We start from the raw sequence: 14,219 nt of genomic DNA on the forward strand, positions 1-14,219 counted from the left end.
TCCAGCTTACTCAGTCTCCTCTCTCAAGCACCTGCCTCACAGTCTCTTCTCAAAAACAACTTTACTGGGGTGAAAAGAAGACTGTGTAAAAGTCAGAGAGATCAGGCATGGAATCCAGTTTCCCCTGGAACTAGTGTGAACTTAGCAAATCCCTTAACCTCTCTGAGTTTCCACTTTCTTGTCTGTAGAATCGGAGAGCCTGATACCTAACCCTTGAAGCTGAGATGAGGCTTAAATGAAATCATGATATGCATGGAACATTTGGAGCCTAGCATCTGGCACCTGCTACATACATGGTGACTTATTGTTACTATAATTAGCAATTTTTTTTAATTGACAGCTTGCTCTGTATCAGACGTTGCGCCAAGTGTCTTAAGATGTACTAACTCATTTATTGCTCTCAGCGGTGCCTCAAGGAAGCTTCACTTTGTGGATGAGGAAACTGAGGCACAGAGAGGCTAAGTAACTTGCTGATGGTCACACAGGGCTGGGCCATGAACCAGGCTGTCAGGACCCAGAGGCCCCCCACCCACCCATCAGGCTACACTGCCTTGGATCCGACTACTCTCTGGGAGAATTTCCCCTTTCCTTGCCCAAGCCCAGAAAGGATTCCAGTGGGGACAGAGATGGGGCAAGAGCAGGCTGCAGCAGGGCAAAATCCAGTGGGGAGAGAAGGTTCTTACCCTGTGTGAGGTTAACTACCCTTAATCCGGACCACCCTTATTACTTCCTGTCCCCACACCTAACTTCTTTACCCACTGTGAAGCTTCCAAGACCTGCCTAGTGGATGGGGAGCAGAGGGGGCCCCACCAGGTGAGGTGGCCGGCAGGGTTTTCTGGATTTCTGTGGATGTGTGAACTCTGCTGCGGGCTGTCCTTTCCCCGTGTGTGCCTGTCTCTGCCTGTCAATCATGGGGCGTCCAAGGCGGGCTTTCGTGTACGGATGCTCGGTCTTCGTTTGCCGCATACCCCGTGGGTGTCCGATAGAGAGGCTTCGTGGGCTGCTGAAGCTCACGCGTGCCTCAGTGTCCTCTTCTATACAATGGGTGGCGTTACCGCCTCGCGGAGGCAGCCGGGAGGGCTGGCGAACCCTGGATGGGCCAGTGCTCTCGCCAGTCCTGCGGAATGATCCCTGTCAGGAGTTCTGAGAGAGGGGGCGTCACCCGGACTCCTGGGGCCCCAGCATCAGGGCTTTTGGTGCCTGCCTCCCCTGGCTGCCGAGCTCACCCTGGTGTGCCAGGGACCCCAGCCCGCCCAAGTCCCAAGAGTCCTTAGTTCAGTTTTTCCAGAGGGACATGCAAGGCCCAGAGACAGAGGAGGACTTGCCTCAGGACACCCAGCACCCTAAGGACAGAGATGAGACTGGACTGTGGTTGGAAGATCAGAGACCACAGCCCTCACTGCTCTGCCCTCCCGCCTCCCCCAGCACTCAGCGGTCTGTCAGTCACCGTCCCGCCAGGCTGGGGACAAGGCTGCAGCGGTAAGGTGTGTGCTTTGGCAGTGGATGCTGTCTGGGCCACGGAGGTGGGGACTTGGCGGCTGCCTGGGGCGGGAATTCCATGTGTCTGGGGAAGACCTGCTTGAGTGGCCAGGTCCCCGCCCCCAGCCCTGCTGGCCAGCTGGGTGGGGGCTGGGCTTGCTGCCTGGAGACTGGGTTTAGCCTGGAGCTTCTCAGAAGTCGCTAGAAGAGGCTGAGGGTGGTGGATGCTTCCACCCTCGTGTTAAGAAAGGAAGGCTTGTTATCTACAAAACAGACACGTAATCAAGAGGGGAACTCATCAGAGCAGCCGGGATGTGACCGCAGCCTTCATGAGCGTGCAGACACCCGTATACGCAAGATGAACCAGAGCACACTCGTGTGTAAGTGTATTTGCACACACATAATGCCCAGGTGCAGAGTCGTGCAAGGACACTCGGGTACACAGGAACACACACAGAGCACACGCCAGGTACTCGCCACTCTTCTGACTCCTGGGACGTTAATTCACTGACTCTCACAACCACTGATGGCGCGGGTAGCACGCCTTCTTCCCTGTGGTAGACGAGGAACACGATGGTCAAGGAGCCATTGCTGGAGGACACCCAGTGGTCCCAAGGAGTAGAGGGGATTTGAACCCAGGCCCGTGGACTTAACGAGCCGTGCTGCCCGGGGCTGGGTTTGAGTGGCTTCGTGGTGAACATCCTCCCAGGCCTTTCGCCCCAATGCATCTTTGTTTCTTTTGGCCACAAAAATGGCGTCCTTTCAACACGAACATCCCGGCTGTGCTGCACAGCAGCTGACTTGACTTTGGGCTCCTTCTTCCACCTCTCTGGTGTTTGGTGTCTTCATCTGAACAGTGGGGGGCGAGGGCTGCTGCCTCTGAGGGTTGGCAGGGATTGTGTGTAAAGCTGTCAGCCCTGGGCCTGGCACATAGTGGGTGCTCATTAGCCAGTGTCGTCTTCAATGCCCACTCTGAGGCTGGAAGTCCTGGTAGGGAGAACGGGCAGAAAACACTGTCCTGATGTCAGGCAGCCGTAATAAGTCAGTGTCTGGAAGGCAGAGAGAAGGCCAGGAGGCGGGTCTGGGGTCTCTCCCGGGAGGGGGTGTTTCCTCCCAGGATTCCTGCGCTTCACCACCTCCCTGTTCTGCCCAGCGGGCGGCTCCGCTGCAGCCCTGCATGCCTCAGGTGGATGAGGGAGGGCTGGAGAGGAGAGCCCGTCCATCAGCGGGCGGAGCCTCCCTCCAAGTCTGGCTGGGCTGGAAGGGGAGGGGGCTGTGGGGCTTGGGACGTCAGATGCCATCAGCTCCTGGGGGACTGTTAAAGTCGCTGCACAGCCAGGCAGGCCAGGTGTCTGTAGAGGTCCCTGCATCCTCTGCCACCTCCTGCCACCCCCGCCCCAACCCCGGGGCTGCCTGTCCTGGGTATGGCCTCTGGGAGCTGCTGCCTGGTACCCCAGGGCTCTCTGCTTCTCTTACTCTCTTTCCTTCTCTCTCCTTCTCCTCTGTCCTCTTCCTTTGCTTCTCTCTCTCTCTCTCCCTCTCTCTCTCTCTCTCTCTCTCTCTCTCTCTCTCTCTCTCTCTTTCCATGTCTCTGCATACCGTTTTTCCTCTTGCCTTTTTGACCTCACCTCTTCCCCTGTTTCTCAAGAGCCCTTTTCTGTGCCTCACTCACTCTGTGCCATCTTTCCCCCCCTCACTCTCAATCAGAAGCTGCAGCACCTCAGGAGCAAGAGGGCCCTGCGGTGTGGTTGGGAGAGGTTGGCGCTGCCTCTGTGGGCATCGGCTGGGCCTTGGAGAGGGCTGGAGAAAAGGCTATCTGGTTGTCTGTCCCCTGGGTGGGCAGGACAGGGCCTGGCTTTGGCATGGTGGCACCATCCTGCCCCAGGGCCTGGTCTACATTAGCCACCGTCTGGGCATTCCTTCTTGTCACCCAACCCACTCAGTCCACTGGGGTGGGGAGGAAGCTGTGCCGGGCATCTGTGCCAGAACTGGGTCAGGAGGTCTTTGCCAAGTTCCCAGGGAGCAGCCTCTGGGCTGGTGATGCCCAGGAGGACGCTCAGGGTTTGCTGCTCTCCTGCCCACCCCTTCTAGGCAGCTGGCTCTGGCTGTACCAGGCAGACTTGTAACCCCCGGCCAGCTATGCCCCTGCTGCCCAGTGCTGTAGGCCTGGCAGGCCTGCTCCTCTGGGCAGGTCAGACAGCAGATGCCTCAGTGGTGACCAATGCCACCTTATCCCTGGGCCGACCGGAGGGCATGGCTGTACGACCTCTGAGTGGCCTCGGGGTGCCCCGGTACCGCCGGAAGCGCCATATCTCTGCCCGGGACATGAGTGCCTTATTGGATTATCACAACCACATCCGGGCCAGCGTGAACCCACCTGCTGCCAACATGGAGTACATGGTGAGTCTGGTGCCTGACCCAATGTCCCTTCCAGCAAACACCAGCTTGCTTCTTGTGTCCTGGAGTGACTGCCTTTGAAGAGCTGGCCAGTCTGGCCCCACTGGCCAGAATCTGGGTATCTGGGGTTCCGTGCAAAGGGCAGGAATTAGCTTTCCCATTTTACAGATGAGGAAACTGAGGCAATTGCCCAGAACCCCCAGTGAACCTGGGGGTAAGAATATGATGTACAGAGTGCCTTTGTGCCCTAGGCACTGAGCATGACCCTCTCTTCCTTCAAGAGGATATTTCGTCTCCATTTTCCAAATTTCAAAATTGAGACTCAGATAATTAATCTGCCCAGGGTCATCCAGCCATGAGCCGGCCCTGTCTGCTGCTAACCAGCTCAATAGTGCGCCAAGAATTATGGCTCCACACCAGAGGCCTGCAGGAGGCGGGCGGCCAGAGCTTCCTATGCAATTGCCTCTGCCCAAGGGCTTGCCTGACCTACCCGACCACTCATTCCCAGAAAGCCCTCGGAGACAGGGTTTGGAGCGTTGGGGACAGGCACCTGGGGATCTCAGACAGAGGAAAGCCAGTCACTGGCTAGCCGAGGAGACTGGAATATCTTCCCCCAAAGAGGCAGGGCTGATGTCTCCCACCAGCCCTCCAGAAGTCAGACCCCAGGCTGGGAAACCATTTGCTGTGTGTCACAGTTCCTGTGACACCATTTTCCCAATCTGAGCTGGAGAGAGGACTCCCAACCCACAGGGATTTCTTTAGGGAAAGAATTGCCAGTCCAGACCTCCAAGACAAACATGCACTCCTCGCCCGGAAATGCTACAGGTTAGCAGCGTGCCCCTCCATCTCTGTACCTGCCCCTGCGGAGAGGGGGGCCCATGCTAAGAGCTCCGGAGGGACAAGGCTCCCCCGGGGGTGCATTCATTCAAGTGGGGTACAGAAAATAAATATCAATGAGACACATATATGTATATATATAATAATATAATACAACGCCAGGTGACTGTTGGAGAGGGGCGGGAGGGAGTAGGAGCCAGGAGGCGGCAGCTCCGGCTTAATTGCTCATGGAGTCAATCATTTATTAACACAGGGACTAACACATAGAAAGCCCTCCAAATTTCAAACAAATGACACATGCATTGAGCAGCGGTGGTGCGTGTGGGCATCCACAACTGGTGTTTAATTATTGCACGTGGCATGAAACAGAGATGGCCGGATTATCTCCCCAAGGGCCCCAGGAGGGTCTGAGAGTGTTTAGTACCTCCTTCCTTCAGCTCCTTGCTTTCCTCTGTCTTCCCTCCAAGAAGTCAGACAACCCCCGTGGGTTGGCTTTCAGACCCCTCCTGACGCCTCACTTCTTCCTGGCTAGCTGACTCCTGCCCACAGACCAGGCACCCCTCACTGCCAGAGCTCTTCCCTGCACAGGCCCAAGAAAGTCCGGGTCTCACTCACTCTACGTTCTCACGCACCCCAGGATCAAAATGACTCAGGAGATGTCTGACGTCTCATTTTCTTGCTACGCCATGAGTCCTCGGTGCCCGGAAATCTTGTTCAATATTTGCTGAGTGAACAAATAAGACTCAGAGAATCCCAAGGAGTCGGACGGAAGGGAACTAGCCTTTTATTTTATTTACTCATGCATTCTTTTATTTATTTATTTTTTTGCCGTGCTGGGGATGGAACTCAGGGCCACATACCTGCTAGGCAAGTGCTCCGCCACTGAGTTACACCCCCCGCCTGGGAACCACGATTTTTTAAGTGGCACATTTTCCAGCTATAAAACTTGGGGAATTCGTACATTGGAAAGTTATAAAGCTGTTCAGAAGGATGAGGAAGGTATTTCACAGGCACCGATGTGGAATAATCACAAAGACAACTTGTCTTGTCAAGTGAAGAGGGTGAGGTGGGGAAGAGCCTGGTGTACAGATATATGTACACACACACACAGACACACATACACTCACACAGTGTGCATCTATAAATGTATGCGTGTGTATATATTTGTGTGGTTTATATGTGTATACACATATCATATATGTATATATACATATACACACAGATCTGGGCAGGTACAGAACGTTTCTGGAAGCAGACACAAGAAACAGGCTGATTGCCTCTGGGTGTGGGGTGTAGGGAGGCTTCAGGGGCAGTGACGGAAAGAGGTGAGAAGGTCTCCTCTTTCCTCCTTTACATATCTTATATAGATTGAATTTGTGCATACTTTCATGTTTTAAAAAAGTTTTTGAATTAAAAAAATTTTTTTCTTTTTTTGCGGTGCTGAGGATGGAACCTGGGGCCTGCCTCATGCGTGCTTGTCAAGTGCTCTACCCCCAAGCCACGTCCCCAACCCTGAACTAAAATTGTTTGGTTAACACAAACACGTTTAGAAAATAGAATAAATGCCAGACACGGCGGCTTCCGCCTGTCATCCCAGTGACTCGGGAGGCTGAGGCAGGGGATCCCAAATTTGGGCAACTTGGTGTGACCCTGTTTCAAAAAATAAATATATAACACCCCTGGGTTTAATCCCCAGTACTGCATTTTAAAGGACGGAAGGATGGAGGGAAGGAAAGAAGGAAAAGATAGAATATACTTTTAAAATCAGCTGTCTTCCCCTCACCCTGGGCTCAGTCTCCTCTGGGGACTGCCTCACGCCTAGACCAAAAACCCAGACCACACGCGGGGCCAGAAGCCACAAGCATGAGGCCCAGTGAGGGAAAAGGGGCAGGAGACTGGGGCAGACTTTTGCTCTGCTGTGGACTCGGGGTGACCATGAGGCCTTCTTTGTCTAATCTGCCCAGCGGGTTAGTCGCACAGTTCCAAGGAGTTGGGGAGCCAGGGCACGGGGCGTGGGTATCTCTGAGCACTGTTGTGTTGAGAGCGCTCCTCCCGACCCCCAGAGCAGCTCATGGCCTTTCTTTCCCCAGGTCTGGGATGAGCGACTGGCCAGTTCTGCCAAGGCCTGGGCCTCCCAGTGCACCTGGGCCCATGGGCCCTCGCCGCTGATGAGATACGTGGGCCAGAACCTCTCCATCCACTCTGGCCGGTGAGTGATCTCCGACCCTTCCTTCCTTCATGCGTCGGACAAACACACTGAGCGCTGACTGTCTGGAATACAGGGCCACCAGGTGGACAGCCTCCTGCCGCAGGGAGCTGCCCTCTAGCTAGGACGGAGGGGTGACAGCAAAGGGGGTGAACTAACAAGCGCTTGGATTATTTCAGAGAGTTGGGGGTGATCTGAAGTCCCCACGGGGATAAGAGCCCTGGAGAGGAGAGTCGAGGGCACACCAGGCCCACGGTGCCCCCGAGAGTCCGGGACAGGCAAACCCACTCCTCCAACCAGACTCTCCTCCCCCATTCTGTCTCTTGAGTCCGAGTCTGGGGACCGAGTTCTCATCTGTGCAGCCTGGGGAAGTTATTTCCGTGTTCCCAACCTCAGTGCCCCGTCTGCCCAGCTTGGTTCTTCCCTGACTTGCAGATTTCATAGGCCAGTAAAATTTCAGAGACATTTACGAGACGGCCACACCACTGTCATGTTCTTACTTTTCCAAATAAGAATGTTAGAAAATCGGCGACGTTTCCCCATGCCTGACAGTGACCCATGACCCCAGCAGAGTGGGAAAGACAGGACTCAGGCCCGGCCGAGCCCAGCGGGCACTCAGGCCCTTTCCCATGTTATCCCCTGGCCAGGGACAGTCCCAGGCTTTAGGGGCCAGGAGTGCTGGGTAGCGTAGTCTTTCCCCAAGGTCAAGTCCCTCTCGCTGCCACTAAACCTCTCCTGCCCCATGGTTATCACTCAGAGGTGCACAGTGAAAAGGAAACGGAGTCAGGGATAAAGATGGATCTCTGTGAATCACCACTGCAGGGTTTCTGGGGTTGACCTACCAGGTCTGCCTTCTTCCCATCTCACAGCTCGGAGGCCTCAGAGGTGATCCAACAAGCTTTTCCTTCCCTAAAAATGGAAGTGCCTTGCCGGGCGAGGTGGTGAACGCCTGTAATCCCAGCAGCTCTGGAGGCTGAGGCAGGAGGATCATGAGTCCAAAGCCAGCCTCCGCAAAAGTGAGGTGCTAAGCAACTCAGTGAGACCCTGTCTCTAAATAAAATACAAAATAGGGCTGGGGATGTGGCTCAGTGGTTGAGTGCCCCTGAGTTCAATCCCTGGTACCCCCTTCCCACCCCCCCAAAAAATGCAAGTACCTCTGTCTGAGACGCCCACCTCTGGTTGGTGCTTTACTGATCACTTACTACGGTGCCAGCTACAGGGAAGGTCTGGACACGGCCTCTCCCCACTGATCTTCAGAACACACCTGTGAGGTAAGTGCTACTGTCCTCGTTTCATTTTATAGAGGAGGAAACCAGGAAAAGCAGGGAAGTGACTCACCCAAGGTCACCAAGCAAGTCGTGGCAGTTGTTGGCACAGTGACTTTTCCATTCTCTCCGCAGCTTCCTCCATGTTCTTGGCCTCCCCAGGTACCGCTCGGTGGTGGATCTCGTGAAGTCTTGGTCTGAGGAGAAGCAGCATTACTTGTTTCCGGCCCCCAGGGACTGTACCCCACATTGCCCCTGGCGCTGCAGTGGCCCTGTCTGCTCCCACTACACCCAGGTACCCCTCAGGGTCAGGGCTCAGGGCTGACGCAGAGCCAGTCCTGGTACCCGGAGGGAGAAGGATGGGTAGAACAGAAGTGAGAATTCAAGCAGGGCCCCTTTTGAGATTCCTTTTACATAAGAAGCACATTCCTGAAAAGTTCTGTGTACGTTGCATTGAGGCAAATCTTGTTTTGTTTTGCATGTCTTGGAGATTTTTCGTTTTATAAGATTCCCACTCTCACTTTTTTCCTCCCTGGATCTGAAAAATCAAACCAAGGCTTTGTGCCTGCTAGGCAAGTGCTTAACCCCTGAGCTACATCCCCAGTTTTTTTATTTTTATTTAGAGACAAGGTCCCACTAAGTTGCCCAGGCTGGCCTTGAACTTGTCATCTTCCTGGGATTGCAGTTGTGAGCACCACGCTCTGCCTTATTCCCACTATCTTAAAAAAGGGGAAATGTCAAAAAAGATTCCAAATACTATAGAACACTTTGAGTGCTAATAACATTGAATACTAACACTAGGCATAAAGATACAATGCTATATATTGTCCTAACATAATAGAAAATTCCTACCATGTGACAAATGGCTTCTTTCAGCTCCGTCTGTCTCTCTCATTTGGAGTTAAATTTGAAAACCTAACTTTGAGAACCTCTATAAAATATGATACCTAAACCAGATATCCTTTCTAACTTTTCATGAGACATATTGCTTCCATTTTACAAATGAAGAAACCAAGGCACAGAGAGGATAAGAGACTTGGTCAAAGTCACACAGCAGGGGATATTGGGATACTAATCCAAGTCTGTTTGACTCCAAAGTTTGTTTTTAACCTCCAACACGACTTTGATTTTCAAAAGTTGGTCACTAGGAGAAAATAAATAAATAAAATGAATAGAACAGTGTATAAAATATATCCTATTGCACATGATAAGACTAAATATTGAGGCTGGGGATATGGCTCAGTTGGTAGAGTGCTTGCCTCTCAAGCACAAGGCCCTGGGTTCAATCCCTAGCACCGCAAAAAAAAAAAAAAAAAAAAAAAAAAAAAAGACTAAATATTGGTTCGAAGCCTTTCTTTTCAATTGTGTATATGCGTACATGTACATGAAAATATGAAATTTACTCCCTGTGGCTGGGTGTAGTCAAACAGTATTTTGAGAAACATTATATTATAGTCTGAATTCCTCCAGCCCCCCAACCCTGCCTCCACCTTGGGACAGGTGGACGCCTCCCCAAGAAGACCTTCCCTAAGACCCCCGCTGCACCCGATCCCGGGAGCCATGCACCCCTGGGCCCTACCCAGTCCTGCTCAGCACCCGGTCTTCCTGCCTCCTCAGATGGTGTGGGCGTCCTCCAACCGGCTGGGCTGCGCCATCCATACCTGTGCCAGCATCAGCGTCTGGGGCAGCACCTGGCATCAGGCCGTGTACCTGGTCTGCAACTATGCCATTAAGTAAGTGCCCACATCAAGGCCAACGGGGCTCGGGACAGGAGGGTGGGCCCTAGGAATGCAATGACAGGAAAGATGCACACAGTATCCATCCCTCGGTCCCTGTACCCCATATGAGTTCGGTATTTCAGAGAGGCCATTAATAATCCTTTTTCTTTATCCAAGTTTCAGAGTCCCTTGGCAGAGGGGCAGTGGCCCCCGCCCCCTGAGCTCCAGCCACACTCAAGGGCTAATTATGTAGCCACATCTGCCCAGCGTTCTTAAATCACGAGGGTTGCTCAGAGGTTATCTCACATAACTTTTACGGGCACTATTTCATGTGTTTACTTTATATAGAGGATAAAATCGAGTTTCAAGAAATGAGGTGGCTGGGCCTGTCACCAGGACCAGCAGCCAGGACCAGAGCTCAGACTAGCTTCTCCAGGGGACGTGGGGGAATGAGATCAGTCCTTGCAGGGCGTCCCGCTTGCACACACGAGCCCCTGAGCATCCTCACAGACCCCTGTCTGATGCGGCTGCATCCTGAGAGGGAAGGGCCTTCTGTTGACTTTGCAGATGAAGAAACCATGGCTTACAGATGTGACTTGCCCAAGGTCACAGAGCCAGTCGGCACAGGGCTGAGGTGTGGAAGTCTGTGTGAAGCTTGCTCACCTAAAGCCCCTCCGTCTCCTAACCCTGCTTCCCTGGGACTTCTTCTCTTCCAGGGGCAACTGGATCGGTGAGGCTCCATACAAGATGGGGAGGCCATGTTCCGCCTGTCCCCCCAGTTATCAAGGCAGCTGCAACAGCAACATGTGCTTCTCTGGGCTCAAATCCAACAGGCTCCTGTGGACCTGAACTCACCCAGGGCACCTCCAGCTGGGCTCGATCCTCCAAGGGTGTCCCCCAAAGGCAGGATGGAAGAATAATTTTTTTAAATGTTTTCACTGGTGCAGTATAATTATACGGCGGCATTCACTGTGACACATTCAGACACGCCCATAGCACGATTTGCTCGGTTTCATTCTCTAGTTCCTTCCTTTTCACCCCTCCTCCCTCCCCAGCCCCCTTGCCCAACTCAACTGGTCTCCATTAAATTTTTTAAATTGGTGCATTATTATTATACATAAAAGTGGGATTCGCTGTGATATATTCATACATGCACAAGGAATCTTTCTGTTTTAAATAACAAGTGGTGTCCCCCACTGACCTGGCTCTTCCCTCCTGGATTTTCTTTTCTAAATGTCCAGCCTGTGCCGGAAGAAAGGGACCTTCTTGCTTTTCCTCTTTCTTTAGTTACAGCTTTCTTTCCTCAGGTCTCAGGGAGAACATCTTTTAGAACTTGAATCTCAGAGAGCCAGGGCTGCAGGAGCAGTACTAGCAGCTTAGTTGTGAGTCTCCAGCTTCCAACCCAAGACTGTCACCCCATAAAAGGCACTTAGGCCACCATCTTTATCCCGAAACCTACCTCCTTTCATCCAGTACCAGCAGCCTGGGCTGTCTTGAGAATTTGTTTTCCTCCCTCTGCCAGGCATGTTTAGGGTCCGAGATTTTGAAAACCAGTGAAATGAGTTTACGGACATCCCCTCCCCAGGCCCACAGGGTCCAGCCCCCTTAGTCAGATGGGGACACTGAGGTTCAGAGAGGTGTGACTTAGAGATGCACAGCTCTCCTTTGGTTGACACCAAAGCTGTGATCAAAATGCATTCTACTGTCCTGTAGAACTAATTCAAACAAGTAAAATATAAATATCAATTTATTAAGAAAAAAAAAAAAAGGCCGGGGCTCAGATTCACATCTCCTCAGGTTTCCTGGCACGTCTCTAAGCTTTAGGACTGAGTCGCAGAAACCACAGCTGGCCTCGGCCGCTCTTCCAGGGCCGGTCCTTTTCCACACTGTCTCCGTCTCCCTTTGTCTGCTCTGCTTCTGCTTTTCCTTTTCAGTCTCTGCCTCGGATTCTCTTTCTCTCCCATACAATCTCATTCTCATTCCAATAAACCATTTCCCTTTCCCCACCCATCCCACCCAGCGATCATAACACACAAAAGTCCTTTTGTCTCCAGAGATAGTAAAATCTCCTCCCTCAGACCTTGCCCTCCAGCTGGGCCCACTCCCTGAACAGCTCCTCCAGGGGATGGAAAACAGACCCCTTTCTGCAGAGCCCCCACATTGACCTGGATGGAGTCTGTTTTCTTCCCTCTTGGTTATTCCCACCCAGGCTGCGACCTGCGCGTGTCACCCGCTCCCCGACACTCCCCATGAAATCCTTAGAGATCCAAAGCAGTGGGTCTTTCTGATCTCTCAGCTTCCAGGAGGGTCAGAAGACAAGGGTAGGCGATTGGGTAGGAGGGGTTGAGGTGGGTGAGGGGACGCGGCCTAAGGAAGACCAGGGGAGGGGGCTGACAGCCCCGTCCTACTAGCAAAGTCCAGATCAAAGCACGAGGGCGGGTACCTGTGTTACTCCAGTTTGCAAACAAGAAAAATGGGGCTTGGAGTGAGTCCCAGCTTCCAAATTCTGGAAATGATTGAAATAAAAGAATCAAGGGCGTGTTGCAAAGTCATTATTCACAGGTAATATCCTTCTTGGGTGGGGCGGAGTTTAAAATGTTCTTTCTTTTATAAAACAATGGCAATAGTAAATGCCAGATTAAAAAATCTCTCTATATTAAGGCCCCCATAAGGGAGAAAAAACGGCTTTCCAGCTCTCTATCAATTTCCCAAAATAGTTTGGAAATGTAAGTGGCAGGGCACCCTCTGGATTAAGTGGCATCATAGAGTCACACAGCTAGTAAGGAGCAGACTTGGGATTTACATTCAGCCTGGGATCTATGTTCTGTCCCCAGGGCCTGTGCTGTTCCAGCTGCCCACATTGCCATCCTGGGTCCCGAGTACCCGGATAAGAAGAATGACAACCACTGGCTTTTATGAAGTGCTTGGACGGGAGCCCTCTGGGCTCCTGATCCCACTGAATGATCATAGCAGTTTTAAGAGACAGGTACTGTTCCAATCCCCATTTTACAGATGTAAAAACTAAGGCTGAAGAAATGCATCTGATCCTAATCTATGTGAGGTAGACCATGCGATATCTTAACCCGCCCCCCCAGCTCTTAGCTGAGAGACCCACTGTCATTTGACAGATGTACAGACAATTCAGCAAAAAAATGCCACTGTAGGGTGGGAATCCAAGATGATCTCCAGGACTCACCTTTCCGATACAGCCTTCAGGAAGAGCCTGCGCCAAAGGAGGAATGGGGCTGGCCATGGAGGTACCCCTCTGTAATCCCAGCTACTTGGGAGGCTGAGAAAGGAGGATCGTGAGTTTGAGGCCAGCCCAGGCAGCTTAAGAAGATCATGTCTCAAAATAAAAAATAAAAAGGACTGGGGGCATAGCTCAGTGATAGAGCACCCCTGAGTTCAATCCCCAGTGCAGAGAAGAAACAAAAAAAATTTTTTAAATACACAAAGAGGAAATGAGCAAGTTGGGTTCTTTCATGCTGTTGTGCCTTAGACACTGCTGATCTGAGGGGACAAGGACTTGGTAGTCTGGCTCATCGCAGTGCTGTTCCAGTGGAGCGGGACCTTGGTGCAGAGAAGTCTGTTCCTCTGTTAGCAATAACATTTGAACCTCTGGAGTTTTTGAAGACTTTCATGGCCGTTCTCACCTGATCACTCATTGGCTCATTCATTCTACGGCCAGGTTCACCCTGGAGCCAGATTGCCTGGGTACAAATTGCACTTGGTGGCCCTTGTGGTCTCAGTGATTAAGTCTTATCTGTAAAGGGGGACTGATAGTTTCTGCCTCATAAAGTCATTCAAAATATTGCACAAATGAATACACAGAAAGCACTCTGGGTGCACCTGGTGCATAGCAAGTGAAAGTCTCAGCTCTGGCGGGGTGCCGGGTACACGCCGGGAAGCCCCGTGACTTGGGAGGCCAGGTAGGAGGTTTACAAGTTTAAGGCCAGCCTCAGCTACTTAGTGAGACCTTGTCTCAAAAGAAGAACTAAAAAGGACCAGGGATGTGACTCAGTGAGAAAAACTCCCTGAGTTCAGCGCCCGCAACCCTCCAAAAAAGTCTCAGCTCTGAACATCGTGGCCATTAGTAAACACCAGGGGTGGGCAAACCACAGCCCATAGCCAAATGGGGACCACTGCCTATTTCTGAAAATGAAGTTTTACTGAAGCACTGCTGCGCTCCTTGGTCCAGGTACCTTCCTGCTTGGGTGGCAGAGAGGAGGAGTTGCCACAGAGACTGTGTGGCTCTCAAAGTCCAGGACATCTTCTACAGGGTCCCTTGCAGGAAAGGTTTGCTGCTTCCTGAGATCT

At 52.2% G+C, this 14,219-nt stretch overlaps 1 protein-coding gene across 1 annotated transcript; it reads left to right on the forward strand.

Annotated features, from left to right (window-relative positions):
• Positions 1-3,287: 3,287 nt before the first annotated feature.
• R3HDML (R3H domain containing like) lies at positions 3,288-10,973 on the forward strand. Its single transcript, XM_079126933.1, has 5 exons — positions 3,288-3,879; positions 6,804-6,922; positions 8,347-8,479; positions 9,802-9,917; positions 10,619-10,973. The coding sequence occupies exons 1-5, from the start codon at positions 3,619-3,621 to the stop codon at positions 10,749-10,751; spliced, it is 762 nt and encodes a 253-aa protein (XP_078983059.1). The 5' UTR covers positions 3,288-3,618; the 3' UTR covers positions 10,752-10,973.
• Positions 10,974-14,219: the final 3,246 nt, after the last annotated feature.

The sequence above is a fragment of the Sciurus vulgaris genome (assembly GCF_902686455.1).
Source record: "Sciurus vulgaris genome assembly, chromosome: 2".
Taxonomy (NCBI): domain Eukaryota; kingdom Metazoa; phylum Chordata; class Mammalia; order Rodentia; family Sciuridae; genus Sciurus; species Sciurus vulgaris.